This window comes from Atractosteus spatula, chromosome 18 (assembly GCF_055471065.1).
Source record: "Atractosteus spatula isolate fAtrSpa1 chromosome 18, fAtrSpa1.hap1, whole genome shotgun sequence".
Taxonomy (NCBI): domain Eukaryota; kingdom Metazoa; phylum Chordata; class Actinopteri; order Semionotiformes; family Lepisosteidae; genus Atractosteus; species Atractosteus spatula.
The window spans coordinates 13,832,932-13,860,496 of NC_142723.1; the positions used below are offsets into that span (position 1 = coordinate 13,832,932).

Sequence of the window (27,565 nt, forward strand, 5' to 3'; positions counted from 1 at the left end):
CCAGGTCGGCGGCGTCAACAATACAAATGAAGTCACGTGTGGGCGGGGCTGAAGTGCGACGTTTTTCTGATTGGCTGGGAGGCACGTTCTGCGCGCCAACCCTGTAGAGTGAGTGGCCTTTTCTGCTGCCAATCATGGCGTGTGTCCGGCTGCGTGCACCGCTCGGCCAATCACGCGGTTTGTTTTTGAGCCCTTAGTGGGCGTGCTGGCGGCAAGCGGGTCCGTGGCCGACAGTCGCGGAAATTGGTGCAGCTCGGTGGATGACAGGATACGCGTTTGAAAGTTTTCGTGAGGGAATACGGGCTGGAAGGCGATGGGGAAGAAAATAACGACAAACCTCTGCCCCTCGCTTTAGTTTGCACGTATCTTGCAGGGTTTTCGCGGGGTACAAAGCTGGTGCTTCTTCGGTCTAAACAGTGAGACTCGTGGGGGGAAAACAGGGCTTGCGTGATACCAGAAAGAGCGCGAGTGTTTTGGAAGGCAACGTGTATTTGCCCTCCTGGAACAATACGATGAGATCTGAGAAGATTGATAGCTTCTCGGAAGCCTTTGGTTAACGGATGGACAACAAGCTTTTAAGTGCGTCCCTGGAGTGAAACGCACGGAGCCAGCGCCCGGCGCCATCGTCAAGCGTGAGTGTCCCTGTGATGCGATTTTGCAGTCCTCGCAGTGGACGAAGACCTCGGGCTCTCGCTGTCCCCGGTGTTCAGATCATAAGCGGAATGTGAGGGGAGCCCGCAGCAGCTGGCACGTAAGCCCCCTCATCCCCCTGGAAGAAAAAAAAAAGCAGGAAAGCGTCAGACCGACCCTGGACATCTGCAGCAGCCGAGCGATGGAGGCAGAGCCGCGGAGGTCAGTCCGGCGCCGACTGTGTCTGATGCATCTAGAGAGGGAGTGATCGGGTTCGAGCAAGAAAGCAATGTCAGTAAGAGAGATCAATAAGGCAAACATAGGTGTGTTTTCATTTTTTTTGGGGGGGGGGGGTGGCTCTTGAAAGCAGAAAGTAGGATTCGCAGTCTTGTGACAGGTCAGTCGTTTTGCAGGGGAATTCGGGAGGTGAACTCGCAGATAAGGGGTCACCCGTGAGGCTCTCTGGCAAAGTCTGTATTAGATGTCACGGGAATGCTTTTGATCCTGGTGTTGGATTCTGCGTCTGAAATGCAACAGCAGGCATGCGCTTGCATATTGCCGGACGGGGCATTTTGCCGTGAAGGAAAATTAAAACCGTGCATCATAGAAGCAAAGGTGATTTCTCAAGTGACAAAATCACTGTTTATCTGGCTGGGGCTGGAGTCGGCGCTGTGAGGAGGATACAGTCGTTTGGGGGCATTTCGGAGGTGGTTGGTGACAGCAAAAGCTATTTTACAGCTAATCATGTGTTCGAGAAACGTTACACCTCGGTATTTCAATATGTACAAGTTGGCTCCGTGGAGAAACAACTTTATTTTGGGGACATTTCAGCGAGCGATGACGTAGCACCAAGCAAAGTTCATAGCAGCTCAGGGCGCCGTGGGTCGCTTTCGTTTCTGTGCAAAACAACCAAAAAAGGGGGGAAAGAAAGTAGGCGAAAATTGACGAGCCGCATCCCCTTCTGCCCGGGACATGTTGGCGGGGGTCAGTCCGGGATTTCCCCGCGGGTCCGAGGGGTTTTGCGAGCCCGGGGTCTCCGGCGAGAGGGAAGTGAGCTCGTTAAGGGAATGAGCTGCGGGCTGGAGGAGCGCCGGCGAGCTCCAGCCCCAGAGAGAGAAAGCGAGAGAGAGGCAGACAGTCGCAGGCGAAGCCCTCCTCTGGCGTTGGAATATGCACAAAATAACCAGCTACTTCCCTCCAAAAACCTCGGACCCATGGTGAGGAGAAAGAAGACATCGCCCGCTTCCGAAGAACACCAAAATGGGTATCTCGCCTTTTGAAATAAACACTTTGCTTTGAGGTCGATGCCTGCGAAATTGTTCTCGCATGCCGAGATAGATTAATGTCGCTCCGGTTTTCGCAGGGCGCTAAACTGAAGGCGTTTGCGTTTCCCTCGATAACTGGCGAAATAGAAGCGGACAGGGCTCAGAAGTGAGCGAAAACTAAAATAAAGACACCGAGGACCACCTCTGGGGGGGTTTCGAGCCGTCGGGTGGGAGCACCAAATGTTCGGGGAAAGATTTGTCAGGTTGTTTTGTCAGGACGGTGAAAGGGGATTTGAAACAACGGCGGCCATGTTGAGAGAAAAAAAAAAAGATTATCGCCCCTTTTTTAAGTTGATTAAAACGAGGTGCTTTTTGAAAATTGTGAACCGTTTGCTCTGGTGTTGTTTTGACAGCATGACAGCGAAGCTGGTGGAGGGCAGCGGGGACGATGGGGTGAGGAGATGTGGCAGGAAGCTTGACCGTTGCGAGGCAGAGGAGAGCGAAGTGAGCAGCGCGGAGAGAGACGGAGGAGAGCTTCTTACTCCAGCAGCTGCCGGTCCGTCCACTTCGGCACCGGTACCGTCCTCATCCCCGTCTGCCCTGCCGGCCCCGGGTTCGACCCTGCAGCACCAGCCCACGTCCTCCCCGAACCTGCCCAGCCAAGACCAGCATCATTTCCTCAGGTCCAGCGTCCGACCTCCCAGCAAGCGGCTGAGGAAGGATGCCATTGCCTCGGCTGTTAATGGTCACAGCGGTGCCAAGGGGAAAGGTGAGGCGGACGGGTCGAGCGGGGTACCCCACGACACCTGGGGGGGGGAGACACTCACCTCATTGTCCCCCCCTGCTCCCCCTTTTTTGTGTTTTTCTTTTTGAGTCTGGTCTGCGGCTTTCTGAGAGAAGCAGCTGACCCGGTGGTGCGCTGGCTTTTTTGTTTCCTTCTCCGAGTTTAAATGGGGTTGTGGAGATCCCCCCCCCCAAAAAAAAATCAAAAAGAGATCCCACCCAAATCATTTTTATCGCCTTCTGAAGTGACCGCACTCGTTGCGATACATGCATGTGCAACACTGTAGCAGTGCTGTCGTGGCACGCAATACCTGGCGCAGTGTAGACGCGAGAGGCCAGGTTAAAACGAGAATTTAACACCCCCTGTTAAACTGGGCTCAGATCTTTGTTACCCACTTATCCTGTGATATATATATATATTCAAGCTCTGCACTTATTTTACATTACCGCCGTTTTTTTTTGGTCTCGTAGGTGCCTTCAATTCAATAAATAAATTAAAAGCTTCTCCTGGCATTCAGGTAAACTTAGTCTAGAGGTGCTAAATTATTGGAACTTATCTGTTTATCCCATTTAGGGTTAAGATTTCTATTTGAATGAAATGCGCGTATTTATGATTCCGCTCTCTGAATGACCTGCCTGTAGTGTCCCATTTAATATGTTTGCTTACGGTGAGGGGCAGGGGAGAGATCAACACACTGGAGCTAAACGCTTTACCAGTGTTTTTTAACGCACGTATTAAATAGCAGAAAAGAGTATAGAATGATGATGCACACAGGTGATGATAGTGGCTGCTGGCGACACAATAGAGGGTGCCTGATCAGTGTTGGCTCAGCTTTAACTTGACCAGAGCTGTCCTTGTCATTTAGCCAAGGCCCTACTGGACTCTGATGACTCTGGACTCTGGTCTGGTAGCTTTGAAGCATGCACCTGTATAGGTTAGGACCCTCACGTGTCCCTCCCATTTCATTTCACATATTTGTTTTGGACCTGGCTGTAGTTTTCCAGACAGGAACAATTCCAGTAGGAGATGAATGAACTGATTTCTTCCAAATGCCAGTCTGTAGCAGGGAGATCCGAAAATCCCACATAATCTTTCGGAAGCATGGTTGCACTCCATTGTGAAACTCTGTTTTTTTTTTTATTGCTGTTGTCGTCCTGCCAAACTCAGCCATTCTGTATTTTTATAATAAAAATGAGACCAGCATACCCACCTGACACATCATTTTAAAATATCAGTGTATTGGTTTTTAAATTCAGTACATGAATAGATTTAAATTTGTCACTACTGTCAGTTCAGTGCAATGCACTGAAAAATATAAAACTATTAGTAAAACTATATCAAAAAGTAGTGCATTATCTTTGTATATGAATACATTCAATTTAGCTTATCCACAAATCATACAGCAGCTAGCTGTTTGTGGAAATAATAGGATTTTTGTTCATTTCAGAATTTAAGAAAGCCTCTCTGTAATTAGCATGGTTTGTAAGCTTTGTGTCCCGTCTAGGGTGTTCGGTTGCTAGTGTTTTACTGATCTGAGGACCCCATCCAGACGTTTTTTGAAAGAAACAGTGATATTGACTTTGGGAAACATTGCTGGCTAGCTTGTTACAGCCACCCACATCACTTTTCAGTGTGAAATGCCACCTGTTGACAATTGTTTTATATATTTTCGAGATGTATTATAGTATTTATGAAAATGTTGGGCAGCATTATTCGTAATTTATTACAAGCAATCACGAGCAGATGATAGGAAATGAGAAAGTGAAATTGATCTGTGTCTTGCCAGGACTTTGCACAACTTAGCAGAACAACCAAATCTAATCCAAGTGCGTTTTGTAGTGTCGCATGTTAAATTTAACCTGTCCTCCTCAAGTGACAATATTGAAGGAATTTAAAAAAAAAAATTGTCCTGTTGCTTCCGTTCTGAGTCTTTTTTTCCCCTCATGTGATAGATAATCGAAGTATGCATGGACCTGCAAATACAACTTAAAAGAAGTTTCCTGTTGAACCAGTGTAATGTGGGAAAGTGTCAAGCTGCTTTTCAGCATGCTACCAGTTCTTTCCTCACGCGTTTTCTTCCTTGTTCTCATTTGCTGTAGTTCTGTAACTAGAGCTGATTGATGCGTTGCAATACGCTAATGTGCCTTTCGAGTTGTTAAATATTATAAAAAATTCTCATCTCGCAATACCGGAGGGCCATTCCTCTGATTGTCCAGCATGCTTAGAATGGAAACTACATACCATTGAAGGATACCATTGCTACAGCTTCACCCCACCCTCTGCACCAACCTGTTGGAGAGCCTTGCGTGAAAGACAGGCGTCTCAAGTTATGGAAACAATCTTGGCTTCTCCCATTGATCACAAGGTGGTGTTTGTGTGTGTTGCAGGGGCTGAGAATGGGGCCCTGGTACTGGTGGGGTGTGGCCCTTCAGGGTCTCCTGTCGGGTCGGGCAGTGCCACCTCGAAATCAGCCCCCCGGAGCCTAGGGTCCAACGACAAGGAAGAGGGGAGCCAGAAAAAGGCGCGCCGGCAGTGGGAGTCCTGGAGCGCCGAAGACAAGAACTCCTTCTTTGAGGGGCTCTACGAGGTACTGTCTTGCTTTGGAAAGATTAAAACTAGGTTCGGCGTTTTCTCTTTTTCATGTCTTTTCTTAAGGTAGGAATCCTTCTAAGTCACATAGGCCACAAGCTGGTCACATATCGCTCCTCAGATCCATTGGTTTAAATGTATTGTTTTTGGTGAAGAATACGATGGTTAAGCCTTTAGTTTTGAGTGGGTCAAAGATTGCGTGCATCTGCCCCACAGCATGGCAAGGATTTCGAAGCCATTCAGAACAACATTGCACTGAAGTACAAGAAGAAAGGGAAGCCTGCCAGCATGGTGAAGAACAAAGAGCAGGTCCGCCACTTCTACTACCGCACCTGGCACAAGATCTCCAAGTACATCGATTTTAATAACGGTAAGAGCTCCCTCTGTTTTTCCCTTGCTCCTGGAGCTGTGTTCTGGGCTTCTGCCGTGGAAGACCTACTCGCGGTTGAGACTCCGCGGCCTGTCCGTTCTTTGCTCTTGGCTCACGGTGGTCGTTTCCCGCCCTGATTTCAGTTTACTCCCGGGGGCTGATGAAGTCGTCCCAGGAGCTTTACGGCTTGATCTGCTACGCAGAGCTGAGGAAGAAGGTTGGAGGCTGTAAGTATGGTTGCACCTTTGTCTCCATTTGAAATCTGTTCCTCGGCGGTTAGCGGAGATGACGATACCACGTCTGCACACGCACAGAGTGGGCGGCTCCTTCTGACACGAAGGATTTAAGGTCCAGAAGCGAATGCGGTATTTAGCAAGTGTTGTGGAGGTGATTGTGGGGAAGTTTATTAAGGCGTCTTGAGAACGCGAGCCTCTGTGGCGTAACTGCATGGGCAGAATTGTTGTGAAGGTGATTTGAAGCCATTGTTCAACACGGAAGCGTGATGATTGCAGTGATGTCTTTTTTGCTCTTTTCAGGTATGGATGATAAGAATGCTGCCAAACTGAATGAGCTCATTCAGCATGGGTACGTTCCAGGCAAGAATCAAGTAGCGATCTGTATTCGAGGTCATTGAGAATAAACTACATGTATATGTATACTGAAGCTATAATTGATGCTTGATTTCAGGTGAGCCACTTAAGATTTAGGTATTGAGATCAACACTTACGTTCTTTTCTTCTTGACAGAGCAACCACAGTACGCTACAAAGGCAGGAATTTACGGATTAAAGCGCCCATGTGCCGTGCGTTAAAAAAGCTGTGCGATCCTGATGGTACGTACCGAGGCAGGAGAAAACCTATTTTATTTCACACGGAGCTGCACAGAGATTTGTTTCCCCTGTCTTTCTGATCACTGTAGTGTGAGTCACAGTGTGAAGGTGCCTGCGTGCCTCATCACTGTGCAGTCCTGCCTTGTTGGTTTTCAGTGGCGGACAATTATTTGACCCCTGTAATAGCAAAAGTTGAAAATGATGCATGCATTTTGGGTCAGAGACAAGTCAGAGAAAGGGGTCTTTGGGTACAGATCCTGTGTTCCATTATACAGGGGTCTCTCCTTTCGTTGTATGTTTTCTGAAATTATGTAAAACAATGTTTGTTAGTGGTTATTTAAAATGCTCATTCATTCCTTAGATTGCACAGCTGCTGGAGACGTGGCTCTGCAGCTCATATTGATATGCTGTGTGTATAATGCACATTTGGTATCAGAATCAATGTTTAAGCAGGCATCTTATCTTTGCACCTTTAACCTAGAGTAGTCCTCAAAGCCCTGTGAGGTGGGCCCTGGAGGGGATGGGCTTTCTTAACTGGATAATTTTAGATCACGTTAGTGCTGGCGCAGGGGAAATTTGAGTCCGAGAGTTGCTCCTGTGTTTTTTTTTTCAGTTTATTTCATGTCCAGATCTCATGTTCTGTTTGGAGCCTTATAACTGTCCAGCTACAGTCCAGGTGGATCCATTCACATCTTATTAATATGTTAGTTTGTGTGTGATGGGTTTTTAACTGAAATATACAGAATTTGCATTGATTTCACTATTACAGTGAAGAGTATTTATTCAGAATCTCCATTATCGTATTACAATCCTGCACTGTTCTTGGATTTGACAGCTACACAAAGTATGTAATTAAACCATCAGAGTTCGACTTTCATGTGTTTCAAGGGAGTACAAGCCGGTCTTTGCTCAGCTTCGCTTTCTTTGAAAAGTCTGGGTTATAATGCTTTTCAAGCTGCTGTTTCCATCTTCTGCTGCTGCCGACGGCTTGGCCTACCACCGAGTCTTGACAGAAAATACCCACTAGAGGCCTTACGAGGTGACTCATACACTGACTCTTCCGACACTAGAGAATGAGAAGCTGGTGGGCTTCTGCCACTGGAGACAATCCCAGCTGTGCTTCTGTAAGAGTGCTGTAAAGAGATCCCAGCGGTGGCCACCTCTCATAAGAACATAAGAAACGAGGAAGCCATTGGCTCATGTAGCTCGTGTGCTGTTTAGTTAGTCTTTAACACGAGGGTCTCCTATAGCCATTTCTTGAGAGGCAGTGCCATGGGCTTCACTGGTGTGGTATATTGTTCCAGACCCACACAACCTTCTAGTAAGACTGTTTTCAGTTTGAGCCTCTCTTCCCATAGTTTCTGTTCGTGGTATCCAACAAAGGCATCCGGCTCTTTTCTGCAAGGTGATTCTCTCAGCCCTTCCTTTCCCATGTGGGGAGTCCTGGTCACAGTGGGGCATGACCCAGGCTTGAACCTGCAGCGCTGGGCTCATAGTGCTCAACCTGCTTTTGAGCCAGAACTGCAATTACAGCTTCACCACATTGTAACATGGTGAATGCCCAGTAACGCTCAGTTGAATTAAGGGCAAAAGGTTTGGCAAAGCATCCTAAACATGGCCAGATGGTCATCTGAAACTTTGAGGTATGTATGGCAAGATAATTGGATGCCACAAGCATGATGGAACTATATGTTACCTGCAAAATGTTGTGTATATTGTGGGGTGTTAATCATTGGTTTTTTTTCTGTTGTATCCTGTTCAAGTCACAGTGCTTTAACTCAGTGCTTACAGGGAAAAAAATGCTTCTCTGAATAGGTTGCCACGGAGACGCCGTGATGCATCCGAGTATGTTCTCGATCTGAGATCATCTGAATGAAGGAGGGGAGCCGTTCCAGATAACGTTGCCTTCGCTCTCTCTCTCTCTCCCTGCGTTCAGGGGTCAGCGACGAGGAGGATCAGAAGCCCGTCCGGCTGCCCCTGAAGGTGCCCGTTGAGCTGCAGCCTCGCAGCAATCATTCCTGGGCCCGGGTTCAGAGCCTGGCACACAACCCACGGCTGAGGTGAGGCCCGACTTGAGTTAGGGTCTAGCTGCGTACGACGTCTTGAAATGGGGGGCCTGATTAGACAGAACCTTCAGACACAAGAAGATATTTTCCCAGCATCTTAGGTGAGAAAAGGTGGGTCATACGGTGTCTTGAGTCTGGCTTTACTCATTCAGGGCTGTAGTGCTATTTATCTAAGGGCACGGGGCGAATGAGAAAATTAGTTCAAGACGCATTGAGAAAGGGAGGGATTCACCAGACAGATGGGGAACCTGGCATCAGAGGGTATGAGTAAGTTGAGGGAGCAGCTGGAGATGACTCCTTGCTGTTCCGGCTACATGACACCAAGCCTGCTGTTATCGCTGTCAGCTGATGGGCGTCATTCTGTTGGTAACCGAACAGAAGAGGGGCTTCAAATTTTTCTGTTTGTGTCACTGGTCGCTGGACGTGACCAGTTTTAGAAAGGCAAGCGAGGTTTGCAGACGTTAGCCTCGAAGAGTGCGTGCAGGCAGTGGCTTCTGTATAAATGAAGGACTCTGTGTTCAATGTCTTAATAATGAAAAGTTTAAACGTGCGAGGTTCATTGTTTTGGTTGTGCGGTAAGACCCTTGCAAGACGTGTTCATCGGGAATTGCGTTAAAATACTGAAAATACCGAGTTGAACGTAGTTTAAATGGTTGTCTGTGGACCAGTGCCAGGTTGTTAGAAAAATTGCAGGTTCTTCATGGCATGGTGGAAGACGGATGATGGCAGCACGTGGCTGCTGTGCCTAGGCCTTTGCTGCAGTTCTAGCGCCCTGCCTTGTTTTCTCCCACAGGATGGTGGTGGAGCTCCACAGGAAGGTGTCCAGCCTGATTGAGTTTCTGAAACAGAAGTGGGCAGTGCAGGACCATCGGATTGTATCCTTCAACGCGGTGTCAGCTATTCCTTGATTGTCTGAAGGTACAGAAGGGGGCACATTCTCACAGTGGATAAGAACACTATAAGAAATGTCCATGTTCACTAGTACGTAGGCCATTTGCACATTCTTTTATTTTACATCCAACCAGTCGCAGGGATTATTCAAAAAAGTAAATATATTTCAAAGTTTCAGAGTGATTCAACCAGTCTATGCTTCTCATATCAGTACAGGATGTGCACTGTTATAGCAGAGATCAGATGCCAAGGGATTGCCTAACTGGCATTTGGCCTATGGAGGTTCAGGGTGTAAAAATGGGCCAGAGTTTCCGCATCCTCTGGTTTTTGTGGGGTGACGGTTTCTGTGTTATCGGAGCCAAATCAGTCAGTCTGAAATTACCAACATTGCAGAAAGTGAACATCCACGCAGATCTAACACTGTTGAAGCCTCTGTTCACTGTTAAGCTTTCAGTAGTACATGATAATTATGCCCAAATGTTCTTAGTAGGCTTTGTTTCTTACTGGTAAATGACATTAATTGTCCTCTGTTATTTGGCTGGTAGCTGTTCTAAAAACTCAGTGTTCTCTGAGAGCACCATTACTATGGCATAGGCTTTTAGATGGAGGTAGTCAAACGCCAGATCTGCCAGTCCTTCTCTTTGGCCCTGCTATCCACTGAATTATGTATTGAAATCTAGCAGGATCTGGCTTTGCCATCATTATTGTTTTCATTAAAAAATGCTGAAAACCTGCAGTGTTCTTAAAGCTACTCAGAAGCAATCCGTTATTTGTCTCGTGCTCGGTTAACTTCAGAGGCCCGTTTAACCCTTAAGTAACGAAGCGCTCGTGACGTTTAGCGTAGCAAGTCGCGCCTGGCGGCTTTCACTCCAGCAGCGATTACCAGGCCTTGACCCCGCTGTCTCAGAGGAAGAGCCTGGAGGAGAGGCAGGCGCTGGATGGGGCCCCGCGGTCTCCCTCAAGCGAGGAGCGAGAGGAGCTGTTCCTGTACCCCTCGGAGAGCAGTACTCTGACCGCCCTGCCTGGGGTGGCCCGGGTTGTCCACTCAAAGGCCTTCTGCACTGTGCACTGGCTGGAGAGCGGCAAGTGCCGGCCCGGCAACAAGGAACTTCCCGCTGCCCAGATCCTGGGCATCCAGACGGCCCCCAGGGGGCCGGGGCGTCAGGGACGGACGGCGGGAGAGCCCCGCCGGGGGGAGAGCTCGGCCGCGGAGGGCGTGGATGACGTCCCACAAGCCGGGGCGGAAGAGAGGAGCCAGGAGCCCTCGAACCCTCCGTCGGGACAGGAAGGGGAGGGGCCGAGAGAGGGCGAGCAGTCGGCCCAGGGGGAGGGGACAGGCAAAGAGGATGCACTTTCACAAGAGCAGCTAGGGGATCACGTCGAGGTGGAGATGGACTCTGATGAGCCCCCTGTGTCGGAGCCTTTAGCCCCACACGAGGGGCACGGCCGCGGCGCGGTGTTGCCAGGGAATGGCCTCTGCGCCGGCGAGCACGCGTCCGCGAGCACGGATCCCACAGACCCCCCTGGGGACGGTATGTCGGCGGCGGCGGCGGCCATGGATCGCGGAGAGGAGAGGAACGTTGCGGCGGGGCCCCGGGAGCAAGGGGCTCCCGAGGGCCCCACCACCACCGAGCCCCCGACCGAGGAGGTTTGCACTAAGGAGGACGAGCCCACGGAGGAGGGCTGCCCCGAGTCTGGGGGGGCCAGCACGAAGGAGGAGGCGGGGAGGCTGCCCCAGCAGATCCGGGAGGAGGGCTGGAGCGCCCGCAGCACCGAGAACGTCACGCTGGCTGAACTCTACCTCATGCTGGGCAAGCCGGGCAAGCTGCAGCTGGAGTACGAGTGGCTGCCGGTGTCCAGGGGGGACAGCGGGCCTCGGCCCAGCCCCCGGGCCCACAACACGCACCGCGTGCTCAGGTGTCTGCTCAGGCTGGTCTCCTCCGAGGTCAACCCCAAACCGGTGAGCAGCGCCAGCCGTTCGAGTCCGTGACGTGACGCGGAGTTATCTATGGCTGTCTTATTTCGAGTGCATATAGAATAAACGTGTGATTATGTATTATTTGGGCATTTTAAGGGAGCAGTCTGAGTGAATCTGATCTCAGATTCTCAAGTCTCAGTCAGGTTTGCTATTGTAGTTCTATAAAAAAGTATAACTGAAGAGGTCTGGCTTTCTTTCTGTTACCATATTAGTTTAACTTTCTTATTTCACGTTCTCTCTCGTGGTTAGGCCCCAGAGCTGTGCTCCACTGCCACTTCTCCCATCAAGCCCTCGCCGGAGGACCCATCCCTCACCCCCCCGGGGAAGATCGTGTCTCTCGGGGTGCGCAGTCCCATCTGCAGCCGGAGCCAGGCCGCCGCCGCCGCGCGGGTGGGGAAGATGCTCTCGCCCACCGCGGGATCCTCAGGTGAAGCTCTTTCCACGTGCGCGGGCTACAGCGGGGCCTCGGCAGCTGCGACATTCACAAGTTCTCTTATTCGGGAAGTCGGGTCCGGCCAGCAGGTTCTTGGGTGAAAGAGAAGCAGAGCAGGGTGAAACCGCACGTTCAAATTAGCGACACAACCGGCTGCGATCGTGAGATGAATCTGGCTAGCGGGAGGGCCTCTCCCTGCCCTCGGACCCAGTACCCAGCAGCCCCATCTCAGCGCGGCATTGCTTTTATATTGTCACATATTTTATATTTTATGGGCAGAGCGGTGGCTCTGTGGCTAAGCATCTGCGCCTGTGGCTGGAAGGTTGCCGGTTCAAATCCCGCAACCGGCAGAGGAATCCTACTCCGTTGGGCCCCTGAGCAAGGCCCTTAACCCCAACTGCTCCAGGGGCGCCGTATAAATGGCTGACCCTGTGCTTCTCTCCCTGTCTGTGTGTCTGTGTCTCATGGAGAGCAAGCTGGGGTATGTGAGAAGATGAATTCCTAATGCAAGAAATTATACAGGGCTAATAAAGTATTTTTTTTAAAAAACGAACGCTCCAGGTTCTGTGTTGGCAGGTGGGGAATGACAGGATGGAGATGGGCTCGCTGATGGTTTTATTTCAATACAGTGGGGCGAGGTGATCACGGAGGCAGAGGCAGAGGGAGAAAGTGCTGGCTGGATGCAGAGAGAAGGGATTAATGTTGATTATTTTAATTGGTTGCTATTAGTTTGTGATTAGTGTTGTTTCTTTTACTTGGGTCAGTGTAATTTAAATGAACTTAAAGCCAATGCGTTGGTACTTTAATTATCATATAAGGGAGGGTTATTTATGTTTTTAACCGTACATACAATAAACTATTAACACATCTTGCAACGGTATAGGGATGGACTTGGTTATGTGCGATTTTTTTTTTGCTATTCAGAATCATTCTCTGCACCACACCATTGCGAATGTACATTAAATTCCTATAAAAAAAAAATAGAATTTGAAATTCTGGAAGCTTTTCATACATCCGATGAGCAGGTAGTTCACTGGACAGTCATTGCGTACGTAGTTCCTCAATTTTTTGTCTTTTTGCGGTTGTTTAGTTTTGAGCATGAATAAAACAAAGGGTGAGGCCTTCTTCCCTCAGTCCTGCATCTCACACTCTGTGTAAACAGCTGCCTTAAGCCTGCTTGATCATTTTTGTTGAAACATGCCTGATGCTTGTGCTCTCACTCACCTGCAACGCGTGCCTGGGAGCTCGTGCCGTCCCGCTGGCTGCCGTGACCTGACTGGCTTCTTCCTTCCCCTTGCCCCTTCCAGGCGCGCGCAATCTGCCCCGGACTCTGCTGATCCCGGGGCCGGCCGGCACGAGGGGCGGGGAGGCGGAAGGCGGCCTGTTCGCCATCCCCACCACGCTGCCGCCCAACAGCAGGCACGGCAAGATGTTCTCCCCCAACAAGGAGGCCGAACTGGCGTTCCGGCAGCAGCTCGACTCCATCAGCGTGAGCGCGCGCCCGTCCGCTGTGCCATTTGCACTATAGTTGCAGTGTTGTGAATAAAAATGGTAGAACTGTTTGTGTTTTTAGCGTGCACAATACTAAGTGCATAAGTAAGGGGTTTATTGCCATTCACGGCCATCAACTGTCGAGCAAACATCGAACGAAAGATCAGAATATAAACATTTGCACGTTGTGAATGGAATCTTCCGGAACTTCATAAAAGTTTTTTTTCTGTCATTCGGGAGGTGCGGTTCACGCATAATTCATGACAAGACTGAGCAGCAGACGCTCAATCAAAAATTGAGATAATGTGGCAAAACAAACTGGCCTTCGTGGGAGTCGTTAGAAAACACAATTTTGCGATAAATTATCGGCGAACTCAATAGGTAGTGCTTGAAATCATCTCTTAAAACTACATGTGGTAGGTACTTCCTTTAGTTTAGCTGGAAAACTATTGCAAACTTTCACAAATTCAGCAACAGCAACCCATGTCATTATGCCCCTTGGGCCTCGCCTTGGGTCTTTTCGGTCGATCAGTGAGTTCTCACATGGGACCGTTTGAAGCCCTGTGCCTCCTGCACTACAGCTTTTTTTATGCCACTCAGTCATCCGCTCAGCAGGAAAAAAAAAATTAGAGGGAACGTAGGTCCACACCATCCGGACATGAGTCTCCGTGCCTCCCCGGTCATTTCTACTTCTTCTTCTTTTGATTTTGCAGATGCAGTCGGACATCTTCCTTCCGAAACAGAGGAAGTTCAGGAACCGGCACCTTCGCAAGCCTCTTGTGGTGCAGGTAGGCTGAAGGGGACAGAGGGGGGGAGCTCGCCAGATCAGCTGGGACCGTTTCACAGCCATGTAAAAGAAATCAACCTCTGTCCACTGAGTGCCTCAGCTGGCCGTGAGATGTGCTCCGTACTGAATCATCTGCATGAATTTCGTGACTTTGTGTAATGTCACAGGAATTGTCCAGAGCTGCACACAGTATGAGATTCTGGTGTTTCAGATAAGCATCCCAGCCTCATTTAGAAACTATATTTATACTGAGTCTCTGAAATGTGTGAATATGTAGACAGAGGAATTAACTGCTGTTAATCGCTTGATGTTGTCCTCCCACACACAGACAGGGTGACAGAAGGGAAGGTCCTTATTTCTCTTAAAATGCCTTCAATTATATATTCAGTGTGTTAATGTACTCCACACTGCTGTCCTAAATATGTCAGTGATAAAAATGTTAATGTAATCCTTCGGATTCTCATTTGTAATGAAGACCTGCCCAAGATACACCTGTTTCACAGAAGACAATGAAAGAATCAATAAAAAAGTGAAGTAAAAATAATAATAATTAGGGTATTATTACTGTGCTTAAACTTTCCATACACCAGACTGAGATTAGGTTCTAATCCTAGACATTAGTCGAAGGTAGATGGTAATTAATAGCTGTCAGTTTTAGTCCTGTAAAAAGTCTTAATTGCCTAGAGATCAATCAGCCTAATGGCTGACAGCTCAGCTGAAAAGGAATACAGAAGATCAGGGAGACTCCAGAACCAGGTTCGAGAACCAATCTTCTTAAAATATTTATATGAGTAAGAGGAAGAATATCTGTTTGGCACACTAATGCTCCAATAAGCAGGGAAAACGTTCTGCTGCAACATTCATTTGAGCCTCCTCTACACGTCTTGGCAGCAGGGTTCGACAAATTCTTTTAATTGGAGTGGAAGTCTTATATGGCAAGAACATTGGGTTTCACAGAGCATGTAGGAGGTTGCTCACCAAATACTAAATTATATAAGAAACATGGTCTTTCAAATCCTGTTTTCTGCAGGCTTTCTTATTTTAAATAGTCTATCAACAGTGCAAGACAGGAAAGGTATTTTAGAGCCAGTGTTAAGTGTACAGATTAAGCCTTTATTTCAACTGTAGTTGAGCTGAATGCACTCTGAAACTCTGAACGACCGGCTTAATTGAGCTTTGTTGGGTTTTTTTAAAATAAAATGCGGATGTCTTCCTTTAGCTTTTATGTTCTAGGATTGGAAAGTTTAGATTTCTTCTTTATGTGTATCTGTGGATCAACAAAGTCCTCCTGTTCCTACAGCGAACGCTGCTCCCCAGAACAGCAGGAGACACCTCGCAACACGTCTGCTCCTTCTCCATCCTCTCCAACTCCTCTGCCACAGGTACTTCTCCCTTGCCCGTTCTCTGTAGACCTTACTTACAGATAAACGTGGGAGGCAGAGATCCGATGAGCAGTAGTCCTTGGGGCAGGAGAAGGTAACGAGTGGGCAGGGAGCTCTCCCTTTTCTGCAGATCCGCCTACGCTCGCATTTCAGGATTTTCCCCTTGAACAAGTCTGTTTGAAGCTGGCTGGCGCTCACGAAAGGAAGCGCCCTTCGCTGAATCCTGACAGTGTCTTAAGAGTCTTTGATTGATTTTCATGGCGATGCAGTGCTCTCTCACTTCACTACTCTATGGGGGGTCAGTCTCTCTGAGGCCAGAGCTAAAGGGATCTTAACACTGGTAGGAAGGTGTAATTCACTTACTGTGTAACAGAAATCTCTTGTGTTTCTCCATCACCAGATCCCTGTTTTGATGGAGCTGTTGGTAACTGACAGTTACCCCTCGCAGTCCGATAGAGCTCTTGGGACTACGTGGCAAACCATGTAGTTTCTCCAGCGTCAGAACTGGAGCACTTTGTTTAAAGCTTGTTGGGAGTAATGTGAAAGACAGGGTGGTCAGAGGCTAAGGAACCCACAGCAGATTGAGAGGAATGCATTTGTCCGTTCTCGATACGTGCTAGATAACCGTTCTGTTCAGCGCTGATGTAATGCATCTTTTCCAGGCACAGGCTCATTCCGGCCCATTCAGTCACCTCTGTCCTCGGCACCCGGCTCCCGCCCTGCCGTTTCAGAAGCCATTCCAACCCCCAGCTCCAGCCAGCTGTCCAGTAAGGATCCTTTCTCTCTGTGCTTTGGCAACATTTTTTTCTTCTTTGCATTGTACAATAAACACGTCATAGCTACAGCAGTGAATTGCAACCAGAGTTTTTAATAGCACAATTTTTAGTGTTCCCTTTTCAGGAAATCGCTGATAGGTTTGGAAAGGACTCATTCTGTGGTTTTCTGAAGTGGAATATAAGCAATTTGTGAACTGGAACAAATATTTTAAACCTGTCCTGTAGATAGTTGGAACTAGTTAATTAGCCACATATCTACATGTCTATGTTATAAGTTGTCCTTTGTGCGGATTAACAGATTATTGGCTGGTTAAATAATGAGAAATTTCAGACAATAAACAATTATGCACCATCTGCAGAAAATGTATTTGGCTCCCCTGTTCTTGTGAAATAATTAGTAACATTTATCAATTTAATGAGTATGTGTAAAAAGAGCCGTGGGTCTGATTGCTTACTGTGGTTTCTTTCAACTCTTTTCAGGTACAATTGATTTAGCTGCCAAGTCGGCAGGCATTATTCCAGACAGCCCTGCTCAGGTCCTTCAGGGCCCCAAAGTGGTTACAGCTGGCAGCTCCATGTCCTCTGACGCCGTGTCCCTGGCAACTGAAAAGGGGATTCTCAGCCAAACCACTTCCATCAGTCCAACAGAGGTGAGTGACTGGGCTGCAGGGCAGGTCTTGGTGTGAACAGTGCGTGACAAGGACGGCATGTTAAACTGCCATTTTTTTATATGTTGTATTTGTTCGAATTAATGCCTTTTGTGGATACAGCACAATCAGGAACAAGTGGCGTAGCAGAGGTTATTGTTCTCATTTAATGTGGGTTAAATTAATTAACAGTTCTAAAAACGTCAAATTTGGGCTATATTTCTCAGCTTTCTACTTTCCTATAATTAGGCTGCAATTAAATTTTTCCACTGCTGAATAACACTTTACTGTCTTTTAACGGTGTGTCTCTTCGATACTAATCTTTTTTTTAACTCTTCATTTACAATTTCATAAAACATAGGGGGATTTAAGGGTGGTAAAGAGGTATGTGGAGCATCTGAAGGACCAGAAATCAAATGGATGAGTTTATTTAAAAGTGACAGTGAATTTGTTAAGACCTGAGCAGGATAGCTTTCTGTGCATTTCTGTATGCATAAAAAAACATCCATCCATCTTCTAACCTCCTTTTTCCAATTCGTGGTCGCGGAGAACGGGCCCAAGACAGAATACACCCTGGATGCCAGTCCAGTGCAGGGCGCACACAGACACAAACAGACGTTCGCACGCTCGTACCTAGGGCCAGTTTTTCCAGAAGCCTGTGAACCTCCCAGCATCTTTGGCCTATGGGAGAGAACCAGAGGACCAGGGAGACACGCAGGGAGGACATACAAACTCCAAACAGATTGCCGCCAACTTGGGGAAAAAACAATTAAGCTGTGAATTAATTTAGTTCTTTCTATGTCCTAATTGAGAGATTGTGTCAGTTTAATAGACTGACTGATAAAGCACCCAAGCGTTCTCTTGCTGGTTCTGGAAATAGTATGGCATGTTACTGCCTCAGCTTTATTGAGCAATTCAAAGCCATGAAGTATCATGGTGCAAGTCACTGCTACTTTGATCTGTGCAATTTCTCTTGTCAGCAATGAAACACAAACAGAAAAGGTCCCGAGCTTTCAGTCACATTAAGAAACATCCATCTAAGAAAGTAATTAGGTATTTTGTTTAATTGACAACTCAGGTTGGAACATAAACCACAAGATACGTGGCCCTCCAGGAATTTTGTAGGAGACATGGTTTAGCTCAAATATCAACGTTCTTCCTAAGTGTTGTAGATTTTATGTACTCAGACCAGAAAAAATGACCTTTTTAAGCCATTTTTATTCAGCAGGGGGCAGAACTCTGTTAATGTTTCTAGGTTATCTGTGCACTCCCACCCCACAGCCTCTTGTTTAAACATATAAGAACCAATTTGTTGTTCTTGTGAAATAAGAAGCACACCTGGTTTTTGATTCACTTGGCGATGCTTTCTTGCACAACTTGTCTTTCTGGGTAGGTGTTCAGCCCAGCTCACTCTCAACGGCAGCCGGATGTTTTCCAGCGCGGAGCTCCAGAAGTGCCCTTTCAGTACCTCCTGTCTGTTTTTTTTTTTCTTCAGGCCTCTCTACAGAACGGGCCTTTGCCTTCTCCGTCAGCGGGTCCAGACTCCCTCCTGTCCCCTCCCAACATGTCCTCTCTGCTGGACATCTCCTTGCCAGGACCTCCAGAAGACGTCCTGTCCCAGGGGGAGCCAGCCACTCACATCAGTGACTCCATCATTGAGCTCGCAATCAGCTCTGCGCAGTACGGTGAGGGCAGCCCCATGGCAGCAGGAGATTCTGAAGAGCTGCTGCGTTTCTTCTTGTTTTAAGATGGTGCACATATCTACTCCGAAACTTTCAGTATCGTTTTCATACCGATCTTGTGATCTGTAAAGCCGATAACAGAAAATGTGTCTCCAAATCCTCAGGCATACAAGAGACATGTAGTTTATAGGAAATGTTTCCACTGAGGGATCCAGAGAGGTTGAATGAATGCATTTGAATGACACAATGACAGATTGATAGATCTAGTCGGCTCTATGAAACAGGAGGAAACCATGCATGTGATTAGCAATTGTTTATTCCTGAAACTTTTTAGTAGCTTTTCGTCTTGGACCACCTTTGCCTCGTTTTCCTTCCCTGCAGGAGGAAGTTGGCACTGTTCTCCTGTTAATTCAGATGAATAGTTATCATTGGAATAAGAAGGGGTTGTTCAGTCACAAGCATGTAGCTAATTCTAATCCCTTCACCCCAGGGAGAGAGCAGGCAGGGTTGTGAGGTGTGACGCTTGTGTTCCTCTGCAGGCGACGGCTCTTCTCTGTCCCCAGCCAAGCTGAATGGCAGCGACAGCTCCAAGAGTCTTCCCTCTCCAGCCAGCAGCCCGCACCGCAACTGGATCGCCTCACCCACCCACGACCCCCAGTGGTACCCCAGTGACTCCACAGACTCCTCTCTGGGCTGCCTCCTGTGTGAGTGTCTCCCATCACGTGCACACACTCATTGAAGATAGTTGGAACTTCAGAAGCTGATATCGAAGGATATTTCTGTCCCCGTTGCTTGTATAGGGAAACTGTAGTGTCTTTAGTGCAATGCTTTTGCAGGCAAAGTACTAAATTAAATTATTTTTCAGGTGATTTCTTATGTCTGTGACTTCCTAAAGCTTTTTTCCCCCCTCTTTGTAAACATAGAAGTCAGATGTGTCACGTTTACGATTCTTGTTACTTGTGAAGGCTTTCTTAAACTCTGTGTATAAGACATTCTCCCCATTACCAAAGCCTTTGAACTCCTCTAACTTTAAGTGCTGTAAGTCCAATTTCGAGGGATGGAAGTATTGGAAGTTAAGTATTGGAAGGCTTCAAATGACTTTATAGATACTTGATTGTTGGATTTAGACCCACTGTTTCTATCAGTAGTAATGATCTTCCTCGAGTCTAGCTTACAGGACAAGCATATTTTGGAAAAGTAACATGAAAATAAACTAGAAGGTTAAGGTTATAACCAAGGGGATTTAATTGTATGCTGTCAGGTGACCTACAGATACCTATTTCCACCATGAGATGTATTTTAGCCTGTCATGCTGGTGTTTATCTGGTGGCAGCAAGCCTGATTTCCCCGGAGAAGGGCCGGAAGGTGCTGCTGACGCCCTCGGGCCCCTCCAGCGGGACGTCCCTGCTGGGCCCCAGCCTCCTGGACGGCAGCTCTCGGGACTCGTTCGCCTCGCGCGCGCTGGCTGACGTGGGAGAGGTGACTCCTTTTGTTTTTTTGAACTTGCGTGACCTATCAGCTCTCTATGGAACAAAACCAAGAAATTGTCTGCATGTGCCAATTATTTGTTTATCCCATTCAATTCCACAGCTCTTTTGAGAAAATATTAATTGTTGCGCAACACCCTGGGCAAGTGAATGCGTTAACTCTTCCCATTCAATTGTGCCTCCCTCCTTTGTGAAAAATGTGATGATAATAATGCCTCTTTGAATTTTGCTGATTTAATTTTGAACTGTGATTTTAGATATTTAGAGTTGGGGAAAACAAAAATGCTGGCTTTGACGCACTGGCCAGACACTTGTTCCTTCTAGCTGTTTTCAAGCTGATTGTGAACTTCTCAGGATCGGGACTGTGGAACTGATTAACTTGTTACAGACATGCCACTATTCTGTGGTGTCCATAATCATTTCATATTTTATGCCCACGTGTATAGAAGTAAATGGCTTTGAAGATAGCTCCACTACCACCTACCCCAGCTGGTTTAAATATTTTTGCTTACTGTTATATAAAATCTGTGACAATGAAAAGTCAGTCCTGAGGGTTTTTTTTATTTCATGCAGGATTCTGACTGTGCACTATCTGGTTGAATTGAAGGTGTAAATGAATTCTGGACAACTTATCTGTTTATGAGCACATCTCTAGTGTACAGGATTGTGATGCTAGAATTGTCAGCAGATGTTTTGTCTGAAGCACCTGGGTACTTCTGGTCATGCAGATTTTACAGCTGTGTTTTTTTATATTAAAATTGCAATTCAGCATAAATGCTACAGCAGCAACATCCGCGGCTTGGGAAGTGATACGTAATCGTATTAGGAGTTTGTCTTTTCGCATACCCTAACTTGTTCTCCATGAGACACACAGACAGGGAGAGAAGCTTGGGGTCAGAGCGCAGGGTCAGCCATTTATACGGCGCCCCTGGAGCAGTTGGGGTTAAGGGCCTTGCTCAGGGGCCCAACGGAGTAGGATCCCTCTGCCGGCTGCGGGATACGAACCGGCAACCTTCCAGCCACAGGCGCAGATCCTTAGCCACAGAACCACCGCATCCAGAAATGCCTAGCAAGGTTACTGGGCAGGTGTTGTACGGACAGGTGTGCCCCTCAGTGACGCGGCCCTCTCGCTCTTGCAGGTGGACTCCCAGCTGGCGTGCATGATGAGCGAGAACAGCGTGGATTACATCGCCCGCTTCAACGACCTGGCGCAGGAGCTCTCCGTCGCCGAGCCGCCCCCTCGGCCCCCGACCCCTCCTCCCCAGGGCGGCACGGGCTGAACGCGGCAGGGGGGCGGGGCAGGAGCTCCCGGGGGGATGCCTACACGGGCAGGCGCTGTCCCCCGAACGCGAGCAGACGAGCCGGGGGATTCTGCAGAAAAGTTTGATTATGTGCAATAGATAGCGCCAGACTCTAGGACTGCAGAGCACGGCCAGCTCCAAGTGCAGCTCTGATCAAGACTGGGACACAGGATACTGAGGCTCCCTCAGTGCTGATGTCAGCCCGTTCCATGCCAGTCGGGACCCTTCTGGTTCAACAGGCAATTATTAATAACATCTGAAGTGCTCCCAGCATTTATTCTTCACAACAGGCAGGATTGTGAAACTTCAAAGGCCTGACCTCCTCCTGAAGTTTTCTGATTGATTGGATTGAATCTTGTTGGGGGCAAAAAAAACAAAACTGTTTGCTTCTCCATCCTAAGTGATCTGATCTTGCTCGTACTCAGAAACCATCATCTCTTAGAGACTGGTGTTTATTTTATTCTTTTTTTTTATTATGCTCTACCTATAAAGGGGGCCTGAGTCTGAGAGAGATTCAGTTCTTTGTATCATCAAGATTTGGCGAAGGGTGTTGTAACAGAGCAAGATTCATTTAGCATTAGCATCAGGAAAGTGTTGCTAGGGCTTGAGGTGGTCAGTGTGTGTACCGTACGTTATATTCATCAAGATATCACCTCAAAAAGTTGACCCTCTGCTGCCATTTTAGTAATCGGAAGAAAAATTAAATTTTTTTTTAGCAACAAGAAATGTGACCTCCCATGTTGTCCCACAGAAACCATGGAGGTCAGATTGAATGTTTACCCTTCCGATAAACATCGTATGTTTTTCAGCCTTTGCATTTGCATTTTGAGTTGACCTCTGTTTCAATACTTACAGTTCTGATCTCCTACTGACTCATCTCCTCTTGCGTCTCAGATGTGGTCATTTGAGCTGTTGATTTGAGTACATTATGTTAGCACCTTTGTTTCAGGCGAGCAGAAATATGTAATAATGGAAAAGCATTTAATCCTGCTTCTGGATGGAAAGGCCCTTCAGTGGCCAACTAACATGATGTTGCACACTAGTATTCAGTGAGAGTTGTTATTTTTACTGTATGTTAATTTCACAGCAATTTGCATTTACCTTGCCAGCTCATACCTCAGTGAAGCTTTTCTAGAGCCCTTTTAGACTCGGATATGGGGACCTGTTGGCTTTCATTCCAGTCCAGCTCCCAAAAAAACATAATTGAACTAGTATTTTGATCAATGGGAACCTTTTAGTCCTGTCAAAAACTGAGGTTGGCATGTTGCTTTAACATTGAAACAGTTGAAAGAGTTCTGCCCGTTCAAGAGTTGGGGGGGGGGGGAAGGGATCTCAAGTGGCCCAAGTAGTGGAGGTCCACTCAAGCGTAGGTTGAGCTGTGGAGTCTGGTTACTAGCCGACTGTGACTAGGATTTCCCCAGTACAATTGGCTGAGTGCTTCCAAGGGCAGGGTGGTGTTAGTCAGCCGTGGCACACAGTGACCACTTTAGTCTTGCCGGCAAGCGGTGCTGTCAGTGGGGGACATGTCTTTCTTCCAATTGGCGCTGAACCTCTAGTTAGTGCTGTGTTGCCAGTGACATATTAAAAGCTCTAAGGCTCCAAGGTGGGTGAGTCAGGGGAGTCTTCCTGCCCTTCCTCATTCTTCAGACTCTCCTGTGTGCGGTGACAAGGTTCATTGCTGTAATCTAAGATGTGAGAAACTCACAGTTGGCTCTTCCACATCCTCTTGTTATAATCAAAGAATATTTTTCATAAAAAAAGGATTAAAGTAGATGCCAATAGAGGCCAATTTATTAATGTTATTAGTTCAATTAAGGTTACAGTTAGGTGACTGAGAGCACAACTGGAATGAAACCTAGCAAGCGCAGGATCCCCCAAGATTACAGTCAGGAGCCCCTGCACTGCTGGGTTAATCTCAAATATTTGTAAATGGCATTGGGTTGGTCTCGGGTCTTTTCTGAGTCCTCCAAGTGCCACTGGCAATGTGACAAAATAAATATCAGCTCTGTGGGTGATGATTTAATCTGGCAGGAAAAGCTTGGCCTGTTTGAAAATTGAATTTGTGGAGTGCACAGTTTCAACAGAGCTGATAAGCAGCCAGACATGTGCATGATAGAAGCTCCGCTGCCGTCTGCGATATGATACCCTCTCAATCGTTAAAATGAAGGGAAGCAAAACTGATTTTCTCTGCCACTTGTCGTTGAGGATGACCCTCAACGGTTTTCCAGTTTTGGTGTATGCCTGACTAGATTAAGCAGTGTCTCAGTCCTTGCAGGCTTATTGTGGCAAAACTTGCTTCATTTTTAGGCTACAGAGGGATTGGATTCAATTCAACTCCTGTTTTCCGGATGTTCTAAGCAATGCATTTTGAGCCACCTTGTAACAGCAACAAATGGTACAAGTACAGCAAAGCATTCTGAAATACAAGATCTTTCTTCTAAAGCTGTGTTATTCTTCTAAGACTGCGTTCAGAACAAATAACGTTCAAAGCTTTAAATGACTTAAATGATTTTGATCGAATTTTGTTCTTAAATACTTGCTATTCAGTGACATTCTGCTTCTGATTTATTTGTCAGTCCATATGTTACAGGGAAGTGGTGACATTATCCCACCTTGCAGTGCATTTAGAAAAGGAAATGTGCTTTGCTCTGCTCTCCTCCTTCTGAAACTACAGGTGAGCACTGTCTAGGTTGTAAACGTTCATGGCACTACAAGAAAAAGGTGGGCCAGTCATGTGCCTTCTTTTTTTCTCTAAATGAAGGGAATTTTTTTCCATGTGGAGTGGTGTAAAATATTATGTATAATGATTTGTTTTGAAGAAATGTTAACACTTTAAAAGCCATATATAACGAACAAGTGTAAACTGATATATCAAGACATTCCATGCCAAATTTGAAGAACCTAATCAGAATCTATGGTAACTGCTGACGAGTCAGTGAAAATGCATTTGGCCCTCAGTTCTAGCTTCATATCTGGTCAGTCTGTCCAGCTTTGCATGAATGTCCTCTGCGTGCTCTTGAGTGGCCCAAGCGATCTGCTGCATGTGTAAAGGAGTGTGGAACGTGAGGATGTTTCAAATGAGCCGGGATTAGAGGTGAAAGAGTCCATTGTACACCATGGACAAACAAAAGTGCAGCAGCTAATGGCAGCTAATTTCACACCTCAGCCAGAGTGGTGAAGTGCAGATCTGCACTAGTTGAATTTCACTAGAGGAATGTACGGGGTGTGTTATTAATTTCAGTGTTGCACTGCTCACTGCAACACACTGTTCTGATACGAAGGAAACACTTGTAAAAACTACAAGATGTCTATTGTGAACTGCGCTAAACAAATAATGACATAAAGCAGTACAACAGTAACGCATACATCACAACACACACCAGTTTTGTTGTGAAATAGTGGGGTCAGCATTTGATATGGTGGTCTACATTGTAGAAATGATCCTCTTTGGTTGGTAGTGTTTTGAAATGCCCTCTTTGTGACTTTTGCCCTCTAATAAACCCTGCAGTTAACCTATGTTGAAAAGGCTGATTGGCTGAGATTAAACCATGTTTGAATGCCTGATTCTAATGTAAGTCTGGTTCAACTCATGATTCAGTTTGTGCTGGTGCTGTGCAGCTGTTATTTCTTTTTGTTTGAAATATAAACCGTGCTTTATCCCGCACAAATAGAGCATGATCTTTTGCACTGCAGGAAAAAGCTCTAGTTTAACTGAATTTGCACCATAAATGACTCGGAATTGCCTGATGTCTGATATTGCATTTAAACATTTGCAGCTCAAAGAATAAATCTGTAGAAACGCCAACATTGTAAAATTAGTAGGAATTATTACTTCTAACTCACATGGGTTGAGATTGTGGTTCAAATCGCTGAATTTGTTCAGGAGTTGCATGCCTTTTTATGCTAACGCAGACCAGTTCCTTCATGCTACAGGAGATTGACTTTCCATTTTTACGCCAGGAAAAGGAGTGTTTCTAATGATTAGAATGAAAGGCAAAAAGATATTTAATTTTTTGTTCTGTTGTGGCCATTTCATGAGTAGTTTCTTTAACTTGGTTCTAAATGTCATTTACACTGTCTCTTTGACTCAGAAGTAAAGTACTTAATATAATGCATATTCATTTCAAAACTGTCCAAAAAGTTTGGATAACTTGTTACACAAGCCCTGTAAGTAAGTAGGAGGTATATTGGCTCCTGCGAAGAAAAACAGTTGATTGATTCTGATTTTAGCTTTATCCATTAGAATACTAACAATCCAGGTTTGAACACATCCCTTGAAAAGCTTTCAGACTATTTCTGCACAGACAAAACAGAGCTGATCGACACATTTGGCAGCTTCATTGCTGGGTGAACCATTTCCCTTTTTTAAATACAATTTTTTTTTTCCCTGATATGATACTTCCTGTAGCTCTGGATTTTCAGACCTGTTTTCCTGTGTTGAAACAAAAGTCCCATGGCTAGATCTGAATGCATCTGATGAACAGAGCTGTTCTGAAGTCAATACCCAGCCCATATCTGCTATAATATTAACTCCAGACCTATCTTTTTCTTATTACCAGATGGAAAGGAGAGCTTTCCCCCTTCCACAGTGCTTTAACCCTAACCCCGACAGCACCATCTCCGATTTGTTGATGATGGTTGGTTAAACAATTAAGAGGAACAAAATTCTCTGATGGTATAGTTGACCTGTTATTTCTTCCGGAAGGAGTTACATTTGATTTAAAAAAATCTGCATTTTCTATACATTTCCTAGCAAATATTGTGGCCTGCTTGTAAAGGATATTATAATATGACGGTTTAAAGGCTTGTTTTAGGTGTTTGTACTTTTCAGTAGCATTTTTTCTCCCTGGAAGTCTATATGCTTTGATAATTCTTCCAACGGGTTTTTAAGACAAACGTTTGGGTTTTCAAAATGTGGACAAAAGGCAGTGATGGCGCTTGCACACTAAGATATGAAGCTAAAATTGTGGATCATGTTTAGGAATCAGAAGCTGGCTGGGCATCTTCAGTTGATTTGGTATGGAATCCTGTCTATGTGTTTGTGTGTGGGTGTGTTTGTACAGCATATAAGAATTCCTGTCTTCTCTGACCTTTTGTATTATACTGTAAATTGTTTTTTTTTTCTGACTATTTATTGTCAACAGTTGAAAAGACAACAAGGTGTTTTTGGTTATTTAATATTTCAAGAAAAGGAAACGTGGAACCTCCAGTTTTAAGAGTTTCTCGTTTTGTAACAGGTGTTTTTACTTTTGTGGCCCTAAATACAATTTTAAATTTGTTTTTGGTCTTCTGTGTTCCTGGCGTTTGTCCATTGGGAAAGGTGCCCTAGTCAGGGAACAGCAATCTGTTTTAATTACATAGTGGAATGAAGGGATGGGTGTATGAGAATATTGCAGCCTCATTACGTAAAAATCCTGTAATTTTTTTTGTAGGGGGAAATGCACAGTATTAAAAATGGTATATATGTAGCTGTTTGAATTCATACTTTTTGAAATATTGCAGCAGTTGCTGCTGGTTCTCATGTAAATATTATCCCTTTGGTGCAAAAAATTATTCTAAATTTCAGGCAAGCTGTTACCTACTGTGTAGCGCTATTAACATGTTACACACGTGCAGTCCAAAAAGACTTATTACATTAAAATGAAAGATCTTAGTGCAAAACACCAGCCACGAAATGGAGAAAAGATTAACTTTATCACCTCGTCCCTTGCCCTTGAACTCAATAGCTCAGTGTACCGTCTTAAACAAAACTGGTATGTTCATCAAAGAAAAGCGCTGTATTTTGAGTGGGTGGGGGGGTGCTTTTTAATATGATCAGACTATATGCAGCAGGCTCTTGGGATGGTCCAGACATTGTACTAAATTCTCAAGCAGACCCTTTTGTGAAAGCGTGACTGAACATCGCTGAATAGGGCCTGGCTTGACTTGCCCTGTTTTTCTGAGGGCAGTGGTCAAAAGACATGGGAGCAACGGGAACATCATTGATCCCGTTCGGGGGTTTTTCCTGTTTTATGACCGGTTTTGGATTGCCTAGGATCACCCATCTTTGACTTTTTGACTCGGAAACAGACAGGAAGCGGATCGCCTGGTATCATTCCAAGCTGTTGGACGAGGATACCAGCGGGTAAAAGGTACTACAGTTGCTGGCGTTTCTGGTTAGCTTCTTTAAAAGTGTCT

The 27,565-nt window shown here is 46.3% G+C and overlaps 1 protein-coding gene across 2 annotated transcripts; it reads left to right on the forward strand.

Annotated features, from left to right (window-relative positions):
* Nucleotides 1–228: 228 nt before the first annotated feature.
* Nucleotides 229–26,665, forward strand: cramp1 (cramped chromatin regulator 1). 2 transcript variants are annotated; one of them, XM_088936984.1, is made up of 20 exons: nucleotides 229–852; nucleotides 2,309–2,664; nucleotides 5,067–5,266; nucleotides 5,485–5,638; nucleotides 5,782–5,865; nucleotides 6,175–6,223; nucleotides 6,385–6,470; nucleotides 8,404–8,527; nucleotides 9,327–9,408; nucleotides 10,332–11,384; nucleotides 11,652–11,829; nucleotides 13,143–13,324; nucleotides 14,040–14,114; nucleotides 15,414–15,495; nucleotides 16,158–16,262; nucleotides 16,752–16,921; nucleotides 18,414–18,603; nucleotides 19,140–19,304; nucleotides 19,934–20,079; nucleotides 21,227–26,665. In XM_088936984.1, exons 1-20 carry the CDS (start codon nucleotides 833–835, stop codon nucleotides 21,365–21,367), a joined length of 3,642 nt encoding a protein of 1,213 aa, XP_088793110.1. In that variant the 5' UTR covers nucleotides 229–832; the 3' UTR covers nucleotides 21,368–26,665. The 2 variants fall into 2 exon arrangements, with proteins under 2 accessions (XP_088793110.1, XP_088793109.1); XM_088936983.1 differs by lacking the exon at nucleotides 229–852 and adding an exon at nucleotides 1,549–1,894.
* The last annotated feature ends 900 nt before the right edge of the window (nucleotides 26,666–27,565 follow it).

What these genes read in the sequence shown, in the direction of transcription:
- cramp1 (XM_088936983.1), top strand. Translation starts at nt 1,698, where the DNA reads ATGAGCTGCGGGCTGGAGGAGCGCCGGCGAGCTCCAGCCCCAGAGAGA. An exon ending in CAGCGGTGCCAAGGGGAAAG is followed by an intron (nt 2,665 to 5,066) that starts GTGAGGCGGACG and finishes TGTGTGTTGCAG; the next exon opens with GGGCTGAGAATGGGGCCCTG. An exon ending in GCAAGCCTCTTGTGGTGCAG is followed by an intron (nt 14,115 to 15,413) that starts GTAGGCTGAAGG and finishes CTGTTCCTACAG; the next exon opens with CGAACGCTGCTCCCCAGAAC.